At 40.3% G+C, this 18,880-nt stretch overlaps 1 protein-coding gene across 4 annotated transcripts in view; it reads left to right on the top strand.

The window, feature by feature from the left end:
* Positions 1-18,880, top strand: part of LOC137618743 (uncharacterized) — a 54,225-nt gene that overhangs the window by 23,349 nt on the left and 11,996 nt on the right. For all 4 annotated transcript variants that reach the window (XR_011039836.1, XM_068348918.1, XM_068348919.1 and 1 more), the window contains 4 exons: positions 4,435-4,515; positions 8,831-9,041; positions 10,853-13,794; positions 18,100-18,329. Coding sequence is in view for 3 of the 4 variants with exons in the window: in XM_068348918.1 (XP_068205019.1) it covers positions 4,435-4,515; positions 8,831-9,041; positions 10,853-13,794; positions 18,100-18,329 (3,464 nt within the window). In the remaining variant the exon portion in view is untranslated. The remainder of the gene's footprint in view (positions 1-4,434; positions 4,516-8,830; positions 9,042-10,852; positions 13,795-18,099; positions 18,330-18,880) is intronic.

The raw sequence follows: 18,880 nt of genomic DNA on the forward strand, positions 1-18,880 counted from the left end.
TTGTCTATCTAGGTATGGAGATTCAGAGTCGAGCTTTTCGGGCTTTTCCGTCGGCCCCAAGGATCAATCAAGCCCTAGAATGCATCCAGAGCATGCTGAGAAGGAACCGATGTTCAGTCAGGCAGTGGATGAGTCTAACAGGGACACTTTCATCGCTGGCCCTGTTCATCGAGTTAGGGAGACTCCACCTCCGCCCCCTTCAGTATCATCTAGCTGCTCACTGGATAAAGGACATGACGCTAGAGGCGGTCTCAGTGCCTGTTTCCGAAGAGATGAGGTCTACTCTAACGTGGTGGAAGAACAGCATTCTTCTCAAGGAAGGTCTACCATTGGCTGTTCAGACCCCCGACCACCGTCTCTTCTCGGACGCATCGGACACGGGCTGGGGTGCGACACTGGACGGACAGGAATGCTCGGGCACATGGAATCAGGAGCAAAGGACACTTCACATCAATTGCAAGGAGTTGTTGGTGGTTCATCTGGCCTTGATAAACTTCAAGTCCCTCCAGCTAAACAAGGTGGTGGAGGTGAACTCCGACAACACCACAGCCTTGGCTTACATCTCCAAGCAGGGAGGGACTCATTCGAGGAAGTTGTTCGAGATCGCAAGGGACCTCCTCATCTGGTCAAAAGATCGAAAGCTCACGCTGGTAACGAGGTTCATTCAGGGCGATATGAATGTCATGGCAGATCGCCTCAGCCGGAAGGGTCAGGTCATCCCCACAGAGTGGACCCTTCACAAGAATGTTTGCAGCAGACTATGGGCCCTGTGGGGTCAGCCAACCATAGATCTATTAGCTACCTCGATGACCAAGAGGCTCCCGTTGTATTGTTCTCCGATTCCAGACCCAGCAGCAGTTCACGTGGATGCCTTTCTGCTGGATTGGTCCCATCTCGACCTGTATGCGTTCCCGCCGTTCAAGATTGTCAACAGGGTACTTCAGAAGTTCGCCTCTCACAAAGGGACACGGCTGACGTTGGTTGCTCCCCTCTGGCCCGCGAGAGAATGGTTCACCGAGGTACTGCAATGGCTAGTCGACGTTCCCAGGACTCTTCCTCTAAGAGTGGACCTTCTACGTCAACCTCACGTAAAGAAGGTACACCCAAACCTCCACGCTCTTCGTCTGACTGCCTTCAGACTATCGAAAGACTCTCAAGAGCTAGAGGCTTTTCGAAGGAGGCAGCCAGAGCGATTGCCAGAGCAAGGAGTACATCCACTCTCAGAGTCTATCAGTCTAAATGGGAAGTCTTCCGAAGCTGGTGCAAGGCGAATGCAGTTTCCTCAACCAGTACCACTGTAACCCAGATTGCTGACTTCCTGTTACATCTAAGGAACGTAAGATCCCTATCAGCTCCTACGATCAAGGGTTACAGAAGTATGTTGGCAGCGGTATTCCGCCACAGAGGCTTGGATCTTTCCACCAACAAAGATCTACAGGACCTCCTTAGGTCTTTTGAGACCTCAAAGGAACGTCGGTTGTCCACACCAGGCTGGAATCTAGACGTGGTTTTAAGGTTCCTAATGTCATCAAGATTTGAACCGCTCCAATCAGCCTCTTTTAAGGACCTCACATTAAAAACTCTTTTCCTCGTGTGCTTAGCAACAGCTAAAAGAGTCAGTGAGATCCACGCCTTCAGCAGGAACATAGGTTTTACATCTGAAACGGCTACATGTTCCTTGCAACTCGGTTTTTTGGCTAAAAACGAGCTTCCTTCCCGTCCTTGGCCTAAGTCTTTCGAGATCCCAAGCCTGTCCAACTTGGTGGGGAACGAACTAGAGAGAGTACTTTGCCCAGTAAGAGCTCTTAGGTACTATTTAAGAAGGTCAAAGCCATTACGAGGACAATCAGAAGCTTTATGGTGTGCTATCAAGAAGCCTACTCTACCGATGTCTAAGAACGCAGTTTCTTACTACATCAGGCTTCTGATTAGAGAGGCACATTCTCATCTGAAGGAAGAAGACCTTGCTTTGCTGAAGGTAAGGACACATGAAGTGAGAGCTGTTGCTACTTCAGTGGCCTTCAAACAGAACCGTTCTCTGCAGAGTGTTATGGATGCAACCTATTGGAGAAGCAAGTCAGTGTTCGCATCATTCTATCTCAAAGATGTCCAGTCTCTTTACGAGAACTGCTACACCCTGGGACCATTCGTAGCAGCGAGTGCAGTAGTAGGTGAGGGCTCAGCCACTACATTCCCATAATCCCATAACCTTTTTAATCTTTCTCTTGAATACTTTTTATTGTTGTTTTTTGGGTTGTACGGAAGGCTAAGAAGTCTTCCGCATCTCTTTCTTGAGAAGCGCCTAGGTTAGAGGTTGTGATGAGGTCCTTTAGTATGGGTTGCAGCCCTTTATACTTCAGCACCTAGGAGTCGTTCAGCATCTTAAGAGGACCGCTAGGCTCAGTAAGGAAGACGTACTTAAAAAAGGCAGAGTAATAGTTCAAGTCGACTTCCTTACCAGGTACTTATTTATTTTATGTTTGTTATTTTGAATAACTGATAAAATGAAATACGGGATACTTAGCTTCTTTTGTTAACATGTATGCTGGTCTCCACCCACCACCCTGGGTGTGAATCAGCTACATGATCATCGGGTAAGATTAATATTGAAAAATGTTATTTTCATTAGTAAAATAAATTTTTGAATATACTTACCCGATGATCATGAATTTAAGAACCCGCCCTTCCTCCCCATAGAGAACCAGTGGACCGAGGAGAAAATTGAGTTCTTGTTGACAAGAAGTACTTGAGTACCTACTCACAGATGGCGCTGTTGTGTACACCCCCACCTGGATAGCGATCGCTGGCGTATCCCGACCGTAGATTTCTGTCGGGCAACGGAGTTGACAGCTACATGATCATCGGGTAAGTATATTCAAAAATTTATTTTACTAATGAAAATAACATTTTTTTATTCAATAAAAAAGTTAATAGGATCAAGGAGATTAACAATGAATCAATACAGAAAAACATTGGTAGGCCACCAAGTTTGCAACACTTTGTGTCGTTGAATAAAAACCATAACAATTCTTCTTTTGTTGAAAATATCACTTTTATATTCTGTAGACCTGTTTATATAATTTATTAAGGTTTCCCAAATTATAATATATTTTATTTTATTGTTGATAGTCTAACAAATGTGATGCCATCCATTTACAAGTGCCAACTTCAAAGGTCTGCGAGTAACACAATGTATTTCGAGGTTAATAGTTTTCATAGGTTTGCGAGTAACTTATTTTGAGTGTGATAGTTTTCATAGGTCTAAGAGTAGCGTATTGCAATTATGATAGTTTTCATAGATCTAGGAATAGCGTATTTTGAGTGTGATAGTTTTCATAGGTTTAAGAGTAACATATTTCAAGTATGATAGTTATGTAAACCACAGATCGCTCTTTGGTCAAAAGCGAATGATTTGTTACTCTTCATAGATGAGAATCTCACTACTGTACCATGTTCAGAAACAAGCTTTATTTTAGAACAAGTACATCTGCACCGAGTCAAACAGAGTAGAAGAATAGGGGGCCATCGTGTACGAAACATATGTACTTTGAAAATTTATTAAGAGTCCATAACGAACAATAGCCAGAGTGAAATACTCACGAGGATGGCTTGAATTGGTAGCGGCTCTCTGACTGAGACGAGATCATTAGGAAAGAAGGAATGGCGTCTAAATTTATGCCGTGAGATTAATCAAAGTTGGGGTCACGTGAAACACGCTGTCACTGGCTTCGTGAATCTGACGTGCAGATTTTGATATAAATTACTGTCTGTCTGATTCAGCTTGGTAGAGTAACAGTTTAAGCTTAAATACCCATATATAAAGTACTGTACAGTGTGTACTTTCCGAGTGAGGAGTGGGGATGCCTGAACATGGTTAATTGGTTTGCATATTGCCCTGATCAGCAAAGCTGTACTATAGTCCATTTCTTTTAGCGAGGCATGTTTGCATCGACTCGCAGCGGTGCCCTTTTAGCTCGGGAAAGTTTCCTGATCGCTGATTGGTTAGACAAGATAATTCTAACCAATCAGCGATCAGGAAACTGTTCCGAGCTAATAGGGCACCGCTATGAGTCGGTGCAACTCTGCCTCGCTAAAAGAAATGGAATATAGTCAGGGCCATCCATACTAGGTTGTTTTGCTTTGAGCGATCAGACTTAAGTCTCCCACCATCACTAATCTGCATCAGCCAGCATAGTGATTGAAAACTGGCCAAACCCCAGACATAAATAAGGACACGTCTGAGGCCTTCATCCTGCAGTGGACTAGAAACGGCTGCGTTTGTTGTTGTACGTAGAATTAGTAGGGTAGAGTAGTGGTCCATTAGATGACTACTCTGCTGGAGTAAAATAAATTATATTCATCATAATTTTAAAATGTCAACTGTATGTTTATAGATGTAATTCTCCCATTTTACCTTCTCTTCTTCTTTTTAAGTCCATCCGCGATCAAATGGCATCAAGTCTGAGCCGATTGAAGGAGCTGGAAGAGGAGGTGAAGACCATCCCAATGCTGCAGGTAAAGTATGAGGTTTGCTTTGCTTGTTGATTGATTGGTTGTACAGCGTATTTATTTACATAATTTAAGAGCTGCTTTCCTGGTCTTATCACAAAGGGGAACCCTGTGCCCTACAGGACCTACAAAATGGAAAATCTACTTTGGGTGAGATGGCCATGACGTCCTGATGGAAGGTTGTTCCTTTAGTAGCTTCCTAAGGGTATATATGACTACAGTGATATTCCCAGAGAATTAAACTAAAGGTTTCACAGAATTCTAACTTCTGGCGCGAGTACCCTTAAGGTTTACTCTCAAGGATATCGCATATAAATCAGGGGACGTATTCCTGACACGCCACATGGCAATTAGGTATTTAGAGTATCACGCAGCGTGGTTCATGTTCATTATCAAATACACATTTTCAAAGTACTTAGAAAACAAGAAATTCTTTAGTTTCTTCTTGTGAAAGCCTTAATGCAGTATCTTCAGTGATTTGAATGTCCACTGTAAACTCGTTTTATAGTATGAGAGCCGCATATTTGAAGCTCTAAAACCTACAGTAGGCATAAATCTCAGCTCACATAATTCAAAACCGTCTGTAACTATTCTCGCATCTACACCGAAGGTCATTTTCAAATCGTGACCTTACGTTTAGTTCAAGTCGACAGTGAATTGAATTTTCATTTCTTGAAGTTTCATATATTTTTAAAAATTTTAATTAAGTTCAAACTTTTAACTATCAATACCCTTCAACCTTACCTATGGTGTGTACCAATAGAATGATCGAGTCCTTCAAATCCAGCTTGATTGGATTGTTGATTTGTAATAGTGGATCCGGAAATCGAGGTAAAAGGATTAATAAAAACATGTTAGATTTATCATAATTCTCTCATGTGCCCTCTGCATTGTTCGTAATTTAAGGGAAAGCTTTTTTTGTTAGATTCCAAGTTTCGGCCCCATGGGTGACAGTGGGGAGGATACACTGATCATAGACTTTCCTTTTTAAGATGATAGGAATCTTCTTATTTTTTAACACTGTACTAGGCCATGTGGGTGTTTAATTCCTCCTGTCTTTAAGTCCCGTCTATAGACTTCCCACTAAGTCATGTTTCTGCTTTCAGCTCAAAATATGAATTCTAAATGGTCTGAAAGTACAGTACAGTATACCATCCTGAGTCCAATAATCATGTTTTGTTAAAATGCTACGTTTTACAACTTTCCCAAATTTTTATATAGGATTTAATCCTATTTAAAAAAAATATACTGCAAAATGTGCTGGGAAAAAAATAACCCCCTGGGGGTTAAGGGTTGGAAATTTCCAAATAGCCTGGGGGTAACCCAGGCTATTTGGAAATTTCCAACCCTTAACCCCCAGGGGTTTTTTTTTTTTCCCAGCACATTTTGCAGTATATTTTTTTTTTAAATTGCTCTAAAAACCTTAATTTTTGTCATAGAGAGGTCAGGTTGGTCTCATTCTCTTGGAAAATGCCTGAATTTTCTAAAAAAAAAAAAAAAATTATCAAATATGAAAAAAAAAATTTTATAGCATTTTTTTGCAAGGACGTACCGGTACGTCCTTTGGGGGTAAAAGGGTTAATATATGTACAGTGTATCCTCAGAATTGGTTGGAGGAATGAGGATGGCGGGTGGTGAGATGTAGGGGTAGAGAGGGGGGGTATGTTGATGAAGGAGAGGTCTAATTGGTGAGGGATCTATGGTCGTGGTTTAATCACGCCCCAGTTTTCTATACCGACACTCAATGAGTGAGCGAGTTAGGTTTATTCCTGGCATTCCATGCATCTTTTTTTCTCTGGTGTATTCAGCAATAACTATGCCTTAGAAATGGTGCTAGAGGAGCATTTCACTGGGCGACACACGTCCCTCGCCCAGAAATAGATTTTTCCTTCGTCAAAATCCCTTTATTTCTTATTTTGCAAATATTTAAACTTATTTCTTGTTGCAATTTGAAAATATGCAAACACATAAAAAAATAGTTTTTGTGGTCTTTGAAATTTCATTATAGACTTTATAAAGAAATGAAAATATCTTTTACAGTACAGTAAAAGATATCATTTCTTTATATGTGTAGCTGTTTTAATTGTTTGTATGGACAAATCCTCCTTATTAGTTCTAAGGGAGTAGTCTGCGCAAACGATAAAAAAACATCGTTTTTATTGTAACTTTTACTGTATTATAATTACCACATAATGTAATTACTTTATGTAATTTAATAAGAGTGCTGAAGTTAATGTAGCTACAGATTTAAAACTGTCAACTGTGTGTTACTAATGATAAAGATGTACGGTTAACGTCATTTTTCAATAGGACTTGTTTTAAGTTTACGTAATTTGGTCTTCATCGAGCGGTAAACATCTATTATATGAATTCTATTTGCAATATGCATTTTTATTCACTTTATCTCTTCCTTTCATGCTTTCCCTAAGGATATCGTGGAAGAGAGCCCAAAGGTATGAAGCAGAAAGAAGTAGACTTCTTGTAGATTATAAAATTTCAGACATTTATGTATATTTATATAGTATGAATAGAAACACATTTTCTTTGTCATTGTCCATCAATGGTTAGGTAGAATATGAAATATAATTGTTTTAAAACCTTCTTTGTGTACATTAAGGGTATCTTTCTGTTTTGATTATCAGTACAGAAGTAACTTCGTAACAAAATATTCAGGGTAGTTTTACATGATGTTATAAAGACCCTACAAAAAGTCAAATTATTTGACCTGAATAGTGACGTAGTTAAAGAATCTAAATTGTAGGAGAGCATAAAGATTGGTGAGATATACATACATATATATACCAAGGCACTTCCCCCAATTTTGGGGATAGCCGACATCAAACAAATGAAACAAAAAAGGGGACCTCTCATCTCTACGTTCCTCCCAGCCTGACAAGGGACTCAACCGAGTTCGGCTGGTACTGCTAGGGTGCCACAGCCCACCCTCCCACATTATCCACCACAGATGAAGCTTCATAATGCTGAATCCCCTACTGCTGCTACCTCCGCGGTCATCTAAGGCACCGGAGGAAGCAGCAGGGCCTACCAGAACTGCGTCACGATCGCTCGCCATTCATTCCTATTTCTAGCACGCTCTCTTGCCTCTCTCACATCTATCCTCCTATCACTCAGAGCTTTCTTCACTCCATCCATCCACCCAAACCTTGGCCTTCCTTCTTGGTGAGATTGGCGAGATATATTTTATATATGTAATTAAAGATTTTAAAATGCCACCATAGTCTGCACTGATCACAAAAATCATTTGAGCACCATATTTTAGTTTTTAGGTTTCGTAGAACATTTCTGATAATCTAACTGTAAATTAAATTAGCATTTGATTGCTAGATTCTGGACGTAAAAATATTACATCTTGGTAACCAGTTTTCATTTAATTTCATAACATTCTTATATTCATCTAAACCTTCCAAATTATTAACTGTTAAACAGTTGCAGCGTAAAGTCTCATCGCCCAGCCATAGATTACCATAGTTTTTAATAATGTTTATTTTAATATAATTAGTTCTAAGCAATAGATTGCACCGAGTGGCTCTTTCAAATTTCAGGACAGTACGTTATTTTCAAGTGAATTACAGTTCAATATTAAACTTATTATTATTATTATTATTTTTATTACTAGCTAAGCTGAAATCCTATTTGGAAAAGCAGGATGCTATAAGCCCAAGGGCTTCAATGGATGCCAAACTGTATTTATTATTATATTTTTATTATTATTATTACAAGTCAAGCTGAAGCCTTAGTTGGAAAAACAGGAAGCAAGGGCTTCAATAGGGCAAAATAGCCCAGTGAGGAAAGGAAATAAGGAATTATATGAACTACAAGAGAAGTAATTAATTATATATTTCAAGATCAGCACTATACAGTAACAAGTTAAAATAGGTCTGTCAAATACTGTATACCTGTAAACTATAAACAGAGAATTATGTAGATGAAGCAATCCCTTCATGACTTAGCTTCGTAAACAATATTGGTATGTCATCTCTGTCCTGCTGCTTCCTCCAGTGCCTTAGATGACCGCAAAGGTAGCAGCAGTAGGGGATTCAGCATTATGAAGCTTCATTTGTGGTGGATAACGGGGGAGGGTGGGCTGTGGCACCCTAGCAGTACCAGCTGAACACGGTTGAGTCCCTTGTTAGGCTGGGAGGAACGTAGAGAGTAGAGGTCCCCTTTTTTGTTTTGTTTCATTTGTTGATGTCGGCTACCCCCCAAAATTGGGGGAAGTGCCTTGGTATATGTATATATGTATGTATCTCTTGTCAAGAAAAAATTTTCTTAAAGATTTTAATAGTTTATTTTTTTTCAGATCAAGTTAAACGTCCTCAAAGAAGAAAAGCGTCTCTTGATTCAACAGTTTAAAAGCCTCCAAAAAGGCGAGGACATCAACTTGCTGCTGCCCCCCAGCATAGACGGAGACGTGTCGGACATGTCCGAGGACGAGCTGGAGGGTCGCCTGCACCACCTGAGGAACACGGGAATGGTCACTCCACGGTCGCGGCGAAGACGAAGTGAATCTCGTAAGTCTGGATTGGTTTCCTGTTCGGTTGATAGGTTTTTTTGCGGAGTTGATGCCAACTTGTAATTTTGTGAAGGAATAATATTCATTGTAGTCAAATTTAACCTTTTTTCTAAACTGTTGCATAATTTTTTTATACACAGAGTCCATTTTAATAAAGGAATACATGACTTGAGCCTTTCTCGTTAGTCTCGTGTGTTTTTTTAAATAACAAAGTACGGTATATACCTAATCGTTTCAACCTAAAATACCGATAACCCTTTCACCCCCAGGCTATTTGGAACTTTCCAACCCTTAACCCCCAGGGGTTATTTTTTTTCCAAGCACATTTTGCAGTATATTTTTTTTAAATTGCTCTAACAGCCTTAATTTTCGTCATAGAGAGGTCAAGTTGGTCTCATTCTCTTGGAAAATGCCTCAAGTTTCTCAAAAAATTATCAAAAATTTGCAAAAAAATTTAAGTAGCAGTTTTTTGCAAGGACGTACCGGTACGTCCATGGGGGTAAAGGGATGAGTTTTGTGAAACGTACCAGTACGTCCTTTGGGGGTAAAAGGGTTAATTGTAGTTAAATTTTTGTTCTGAACAGTTGCATAATTTTTTATACTCACATTATATTCTTCTCATTGATTCTCATAAGTGACTTTTGCTGTTTTTCAAAAAAGAAAGTACTGTATACACATATAGTCATTTCATCCTGAAATGCTCGCAGAATGTTTGGCAGATATCAGGTACTGCCAACATTTATAAGCGCTGAACCCTTTTGACAAAGTTTAGGAGCATTATCTATGCTGTATCCAATTGTAGTTGTTTCCAAGTCTCATCATTGAGCAGAGGGTCAAGAATTTAAGTGAGCGAGAGTGCTGTACTTTTAATCCAAGTCCCCTAGAATATGCTTACCTTTTCAGTGATTCTAAAGTAAGGCTATTAGAAATTTAATAGAAAGGGGTAGCTCTATTCTCCATACTAGATTAACCCTTTGATGATATCAGCCATGACCAAAAAGATGTCAGGATTCTGACTTGCTAACATTTTTACAGTGAGCAATGCCGTCACTTGTCAAGCTACTTGCGCTGATGTTTCGTAATGCAACTAACAAAGGGATAAATATAAAAAAAACATGAAAATAACATTAGAAAGCTTAATAAATTTTCTATTTAGTTTCATGAATGGATCAGCTCCTAAGAAGGTTAATGTTAACAAGATCTGGTCGATTGTACAGCCTTTACAGTGTTTGTATCGTCTTGCATAATTATTGTTATTATTATTATTATTACTTGCTAAACTATAACCCTAGTTGGAAAAGCACGATGCTATAAGCATTCTAGTAGGCAACTGAAAAGAGACCAATTTTAAAATAAAAGTTACACAAAGTAGAGCCAAATGGTGGATGAATTTAGCTTGGGTCCCGGGTCTGTAAAGTATCGAAATGATTATAGAAAAAAGGGTTCTTCATCTATAGATGGCATTTGAATTTCCATAATTAGCCTTACAGTTTATTGCTCTCTAAAACCACACAATGTAGTGTAAAAATCACAAATTTTAAGTAATTTGTATTTTTCCTAACAGTACTTACCTCGAACTACTTTCTTAGGAGTATCTGGGATCTCCTCCCATCCGACCAGAGTTTTGTGTAGTTTACCCTATTCAGTACTTTACTGTAATTGGAAAATATGCTTGAGATTCCCAAATGCATATTAAGAAGGCTTGTTTCGTTTTGTTGTTAAAACTCTTAACTTATTTCTCTTATTAAATTGAATTATAAAAAAGTATATTTCACTCTGCAATGAAATTTTTTCTTTCTTTGTTCACAGCTCTAAGGGTAAACTTAGAAGAATTTCATTCATATCGTCGCGCGAGAAGAGGGTCGGTCTCCGAGGGCTCCGAGGCGGATTCGGTCATTGAAGATTTCCCCCTATTCATCAAAGAAGCGAACGATCACATTCTGGACAGAAGAGCGATAAAGGACCTGTCTTCGGAGAGAAGATCAAGTTTGGACAAATCGGGCAAATTCTCCGGTCACGGCATCGCACCCAGCACTCCCTCCGCTGTCCGGAAGCCGGTCAGAGACGCCGCTACAAACTGCAGAGTGCTGACGAGGGATATCGGAGTGACTCACGTAGGGATGAGGACTCGATCCGTCGGGATCACGACCGACAGGGTAGACGTAGATAAGAAGAGGGAGATCAAGGCCAAGCCTTGTATGCTCTGTTACGAAAGGAACAAGAAGACATTTGACAGCAAGAGCGTAGGCACGCCATTTGGCTCCCAGAACGAAAAGACGAGAAGATTGAGCATGAGCAGCGTTTCCTTGGAGAGTTTTGATCCCAGCGACGGGAACTTTGACTTCAAGGAGGCGATGGAAAAGGACGGTAACTCCAAGAACGCCTTTTTGCAAAAACTCGGAAGGAAATCTGCCATCATAAGTCGGCTGTCGGAACCACAGCTGGCTCCTCCTGTTCTGACTTTCGACAATTCGACCAACACGGAGCAGATAAGGAAAAGGGACCAGCGAACATTCACCAGCCTTTCTATGAACGATCTTTTCACCAAAGCTGATTTGAACGAGCATGTCGCAAAGGCCAGGAGGGACTGGGAAAATAGGCAAGGGGAGCTTTTTACAAAAACGGATTTGAATAACCATCTGGCCAAGGCCAAAAGAGAGTGGGAATCAAAGCAGAGTCAACTCTTCACCAGGGCGGATTTAGACGAACACGTGGCAAGAGTTAAGAGAGAGTATGAAGCCAAAGAGAGAGAGCTTTTTACAAAGACAGAATTAGAGGAACACGTGGCAAGAGTTAAAAGAGAGTTTGAGGCCAAAGAGAGAGAGCTTTTTACAAAGACAGAATTGGAGGAACACGTGGCAAGAGTTAAAAGAGAGTTTGAGGCCAAAGAAAGAGAACTCTTTAGCAAGACAGAATTGGAGGAACACGTGGCAAGAGTTAAAAGAGAGTTTGAGGCCAAAGAAAGAGAACTCTTTAGCAAGACAGAATTGGAGGAACACGTGGCAAGTGTTAAAAGAGAGTTTGAGGCCAAGGAGAGGGAACTTTTTACCAAGACAGAATTAGAGGAACACGTGGCAAGAGTTAAGAGAAAGTATGAGGCCAAGCAGAGTGAACTCTTCACCAGGGCAGAATTGGAAGAACGTTTATCGAGAGTAAAAGAAGATTTTGAGGTTAGACAAAGCGAACTGTACACGAGGGCCGAATTGGATGAGCACGTAGCAAACGTTGAGAAACTCTGGGAGGCCAAGCAGTCTGAGCTCTTTACAAAGGAGGACCTGAACATCTATTTAGAAGAGGCTAAAGAAGAATGGGAGTCCAGCCAAAGGGAGCTCTTCACGAGGGCAGATCTAGACAAGCACTTAACGAAAGCCAGAAGCGAGTGGGAATCCAGACTGAGAGAGTTGTACACGGAAGATGAGTTGGAAAGACATTTAGCAGAAGCTAAACTCAGCTGGGAATCTAAGCAGGCTCAGATGTTATCACTGGAAAGATCGAGTAAACCTTTAGCCGTCAACTGCGGGACTCAGGTGTCAATGGACACGCCGACCATCGCAAAATCCAGCATACAACCGTTACTCCAGAGTGTCGGAGTCATGGCCCAGCCTAGTCGTGTGAGCGTAGGCGTCGGCCATGACAGAATTGGTGATAACTTCTGTGACCGATGTGCCAACGTTAGGACGAGGTCAGTCGCCTCGGGCGACGGGTCTATTTCCTCCGTGCTCTGTGATAAATGTTACAATGTTAAGGTGAGATCTGTTGCCAGTGGAGATTTCAGGTTGACCGACTTATGGTGCGAGAAATGTTCGGCACTGCAGACTCGATCGGTCGGTTGCAGCAGCGACAGGATTAACGATCGGATCTGCGATCACTGCGACAACATTCGGACGCGTAACGTCGCCTCTGGATCTTCCTTGCCGATGGATGTCACGGGGAAGGATAGCCATTCCAAACTCAAAAGCAGTAATGCTTACGTACAGACTAAGGGGATAGATACACGTACCACTAGTGTAAACACGTTGCCGATAAGCTTAAAGAAAGACGAGCTTTGCAGTGAAACTAGTGCCACGCCGAGTCCAGCGCTGACTCCGGAGGTTGAGAGAAGGTCGTACGGCAGCTCCGGGGTTCGTATTTGCGACAAGTGCCACGAAACTATACAGTCTGTCGCTAAAGATTTTGTCAACACGAGCGGGTCGGGTTCTTCCACGAATCTCCCGCCAATTCCTCCTCAGATGTCGAAAATCCCACGACTGGTTGACCTGGGGAAGGTTGAACCGAGAATCGATGTCCCAGTGGTCAAAAACATTTCCAGCCTAGAATCAAGCCTGACAGAATCTCAGCTATCGAGTATGAATAACAGTTTTGTAGACACTAAAGCTAGTTTTTTAGACACAAAAACCAGTTTTTTAGACGCAAAAACCTCCGTGCAAACCTCGAGCAGTTACAGGCAAAACGAGGCCGACGTTAAACAGTCCAAGACCGACTCGTTACCGAGCGGTTCTCACGAGACACCAGGGAAGAAACCAGTTCAGAAAACTTCGGGATTAAAACCTCCAGAATCTATCAAATTAAGTCCAGAGATCAGCAAGGTTCAAGAATCTAAAGAATCTAAAAGTAACGTCGTGACCAGGACGGCCAGTTTCTCAGAGAGGAGCAACACTTTGAAAGTAGCACAGCCCACCGGTATTACTCTCACTTCGGGGGGCTCGTCGAAGACTTCCTCCGGCTTCCCGTCTATGAGTAATTCTCCGCAGGTAAGAGCAACCTATTCAAAAATGTAAGATTAATTTATAGATATATTTATTTTATGTACTGTATATGAATTCATTTTTTTTTGTCTGATAAATACTTTTCATGTGTACAAAGTATAGCTTACGACAGTCATTCAGGCATAGAATGGAGAAATACTTCATTGGTATCAAGCATACAAGTAGTAACTTACCTCATATAATTCTGTAAAATTCATACAGAATTATATGAGATAAATTGCTTAACAAATTTCACAATGGTGAATAGTGTTCATACAAATATCAAACCATTGCTATACAGTACTTTCATAAATGCTGTTACACTCACAAGGTGGGGAGATTTGAGTCGCAAAATGCTACTTAGTAATTATAGTAGCTGATTTTTTAATGTTTCCCATGAGATTTATGTATTGTATTTCCATGAGATTTAACTAAAGTGTTAATCAATTTAAGCCACATGACGTAACAATGGCGTGGGATGCCATTCAGTACAAAGATACAACTAAGGAGGAAAGCACAGCAGTTGCAGTATGAATAAAAAATCACAAAATAGGACAAAAACGGAGTCATATTAGAAAGCTAAAAAGGGAGTGAAAGAGGAAGTAATGCCTACAGTGTACCACTTGAGGTGCACAGAGGGCAGTCCCTCTCTTACGGGACTTTCCTAGAAGAGAATGCTGTGGTACCTTCTCAGCGACAATGAATCAAAAATCACAAAATAGGACAAAAATGGAGTCATATTAGAAAGCTAAAAAGGGTTTGAAAGAAAGCAATGCCTACAGTGTACCTCTTGAGGTGCACAGAGGGTAGTCCCTCCCTTACGGGGCTTTTCCAGAAGAGAATGCTGCGGTACTTTCTCATCGACAATGCGAATCATTGATCTAAAGATTTTCCTTAGATTCAATAAAGTCGGAAAGCAACACAAATGCAACGGCACCTCATCCCAGTCAGGTCTGATTAAGCACAAGTTAATCCAATACTAATCTTTTGTGGCATAACAGGATTAAAGATGGGTTATCACACACTATTCCCATGAGAATAAAACAAATAATCTTTGACCTATTACCACAGGGACTTAGCAATTGAAACTTATTCTTTCAACTTCACTTATTTGAAAATTGATATATCTAACGGGAGGCAACTGATGAGAACTTTTTAGCGGCATTATTAATTTTTTAATTTTCTCCCTTATGGTCGCTCGGACATTTTTTATCTGTTATCAGACACTTGAGTCCACTTAGTGTCTTTTCTTAATCTTATCAGAAAGATTATGTCACCCATAATCACTTACATCTGATCATACACTAAGCAGTTGATATAACATATGTTTTGCTTCATCGTGTGTCTCCACAGTCTTAATTCTGTGTACTGTATACAGTATACATGTTCTAAACTGTTCCCATGCCCATAGCAAGCACTGTACTGTGGTGTCTTCTTGTTCCATGAAGTAGAGTGATAACCATGGGTTGCTGTAATAGTAAGGACAGTGTCGAGAAAAAACTGGAGGAGATATTTTCCAACGAAAAAATAGAAAGGAAGGATGAGTGCGCTTTCCTGATGAACGGTCACGGGATTCCAGCTGACTTCAGAGATCAGTTCAGCACCAAAGGAAAGAACTTGTTGGACTTGTCGGACTCCGGAGGCTGGTCGATAATTGGCAACCCTCTTGACGATTCAGAGTCCGTCGACTTTAGCGAGTTCGACGGCAGTGGACTCTATGCTGTTCGGAGTCTGAATTGGGATGCCGTCAGGTTCTCGAAGGACGTTCGAACGATTAGAGACACTGATTTTGGGAGTGTGGACTTTACATTTGAAAATCCCCTCAGTGATAGCGAGGAGGAGGAACTTCCTGAGGACGATGTTGTGTTCGATAGGGCAGTAAGTGATTTGATATTTCAATTCTTCTTCTTCTTTAGATTGCCCGGAGCTTCTCTTCGGACAGGGGCTTTTTGACGGTGCGTCTAGCCCCTAGGTGGTTATTTGATATTTCAAGTTTAATGTATAATGGCAGGATAGTAATGTTGTACAGTACAGTTTGCGATAAGATGATTACCTTCGTTTCTTCACTTTAGCTACTTAGACCTAGTAAATAAAACCAGTAAGTTTAATTCTTATTCAGTATTGGTCTTCACAAACGTGTTGCTCGTTAGACGAGATCAGATTTGATGCCTTTGCTTCCTAACCCTGTCATTTCTTCTGGCATAAATTTCCACTTTTGTTCATCTTTTTATATTTATTATTTGTCTTGTCTTCAGTTACAATGGAAAGAGGAATAGTATTAGTTCAAGGGTCATATATGGGTAACTATTTTTGTTATCATAATTAGTTTAATGAGATTACAGAGTTAAATTCGTATACAGTACTGTATATGGGTCTTAGCCAAAGGATTTTCCTCTTACAAAAAGGTGAAAATTAGTAGAGGGTAGTGTTAAAGAAGCTAGACAACGAAGTGAACAGATTGAAGATAAAAAGAGCTAGAGAGTTCAGTAGTTTGATAGCCGAGGTGGTAACGTTCCTGACTGGTGAACGCCAAACTGGGGTTAGAGTCTCGCTCAAACTCGCAAGTTAATTTGGTCGCTGCAACCTCACCGTCCTTGTAAGCTAAGGTCTATCTGCTGAGTCATTAGCAGCCATTGCCTGGCCCTCCTTGGTCCCAGCTTGGGTGAAGAGGGGGCTTGGGTGCTGATCATTTGTATAGTGTATAGTCAGTCTCTAGGGCATTGTCCTGCTCAATAGGGCAATGTCACTATCCCTTACCCCTGCCATTCATGAGCGGCCTTTAAACGTTTAAAGGCTGCAGCAGAAAACATACAGTGGTGTCTACAGGGCACACTGAAAATTGCAACCTTTTTCACTGACTTGCATCCTGTGGGTCAGGAGCTTAAATAAGAGAGTTTCCATTGCTCTCAATAACATGAGTCACCACCTAGCAGCCATTCCCTGGGCCTCCTTGGTCCTAGCTTGGGTGGAGAGGAGAATTGAGGGCTGATCATATGTATGTATGGTCAGTCTATAGTATGACTTCTAAGTGACCTTTGTACCCTTTAACCTTATTATTATTATTATTATTATTATTATTATTATTATTATTATTATTATTATTATCATCATTACTAGCTAAGCAACAACAGGGAAAATAGCCCAGTGAGGAAAGGAAATAAGAAAAAAAACTACTGTACAAGAGAAGTTTAAGATCAATAACATTAAAAATAAATCTTTCATATATAAACTATTAAAACTTGAAAATAACCAAAGAAAAAAATTTCAAAATAACGAGAGGAAGAGAAACCAGATAGAATAGTGTGCCCTGTCTGATAGTTTTCCAAAACCAAAGCACTTGCCTGCTTGCAACATTAATGCAAACCTCTCATGAAATAAGGACACATTACTCGGGAGCCTATCTCCCTCGTAATCCAAGGATCTTCTGTAGTTCACATTACTGTATTCTATACTGTACAGATTTACATCCTGCAGATAAAGAGAGTTGATAAGTTTAAGTATTTGGGATCCTTTGTTAACGCTGGAGGAGGTATGGAAGATGAAGTTAAATATCGGGTACAGGCAGGCTGGAACAACTGGAGAGCAGCCTCAGGAGTTCTTTGTGACAAAAGAATACCACTGAGGTTGAAAGGAAAATTTCATAAGAGTGGTAAGAACAGCAATGCTGTATGGAACGGAAACAGCAAGCATGAAGAAGACAGAGGAGAAGAAGATGGATGTGGCAGAAATGAGAATGCTTAGGTGGATGTCTGGGGTGACAAGAGAGGATCGGCTAAAAAATGACTTCATAAGGGGGTCGACAAAGGTGGTGGAAATATCAAAGAAAGTGCAGGAAGGGAGGCTGAGATGGTATGGACACCTGATGAGGAGAGATGAGGACCACGTTGGGAGACATACTATGGAGATGGAGGTTCAGGGAAGAAGAAGAAGAGGGAGACCAAGAAAGAGATGGAGGGACTGTGTGAGAGGAGACTTACAGGAGAAGGGGATTGATGAGGCAGAAGCGCAGAATAGAAAAAGATGGAAACGGCTCATCCGCAACGGCGACCCCATATAAAAATGGGAACCAGCTGGGAAGAAGAAGATGTGTATTTCTTTTGTACAATTGTGTCACTGAAATGTGTTTTGATATTTTAGGTTATGAATTTACTACTGGGTGATCCAGCTGCTTTATTAAAGAGTTCAGAATTTAAGTAAAAAATTGGGTTATGGCACGTAGTTGGGAACGCTTCTTCGCCATAACCGGAGGACTTCCTTTAACTTTTAGCAAGTTATCAAAGATGCCACTAACACTTTAAATCCTTCTTCCAGGTAAAGCGTGTACCATACACCAGACAGCAGACCTACACGAAGTTTTCAGAAGGCGTCGTTAATTTGGGATTCGACGAAAACACGGACGCGCAGAAAGCGCGGAAGAAGGATTCCATCGGCGAAGAAACTCAGACGCAGCAACAGAGAAAGGAGAGCGAGACCAAGAGAAGTAAAAGTCCCGCAAAGAAAGCAAAAGAAAAGGAGGAAACGAAAGTTGCAAGTCAAGAGAAGTAAGTAGCTACTTTTGTTTGAATAAAATTTACTTTTCAACTTCTCTGGGTTATAAAATCTTAGAATCACTTTGTAAATTTCCATAAAACAGTTATGGTGTTTTATCCTGGAAGGATAACCTCAGATTTATTTTGATTTCATCGACAATACAACTTTGTGATAATCACAATCGAGACTTTAATTTCTGTCTGTAGTTTCAATCTTTGTTTTCCTAATTTAATTCAATGTACAGTCTACTGAATCTAAGTTCATGAAAACATGTAGTCAAAATATCATGAAGTTTAAAATTCAAAATTTTATGATGAACTAAAAATATTTGTAACCTGTTTTATACACTAAAAAAAACATAAGATTTTGGATATAAAACGACTAAGAAGGGAAAATTTGATAGACAAAAGTATGGAAAAGAAAAAAAAAAATATGAAGGTAAAATTCAAAATAAATAAGTATATAAAAACTTAAAAATGGTTTAAAATTCAAAATTTTATGATGAACTAAAAATATTTGTAACCTGTTTTATACAATAAAAAAAACATAAGATTTTGTATAT

This window comes from Palaemon carinicauda, chromosome 25 (assembly GCF_036898095.1).
Source record: "Palaemon carinicauda isolate YSFRI2023 chromosome 25, ASM3689809v2, whole genome shotgun sequence".
Lineage (NCBI taxonomy): Eukaryota > Metazoa > Arthropoda > Malacostraca > Decapoda > Palaemonidae > Palaemon > Palaemon carinicauda.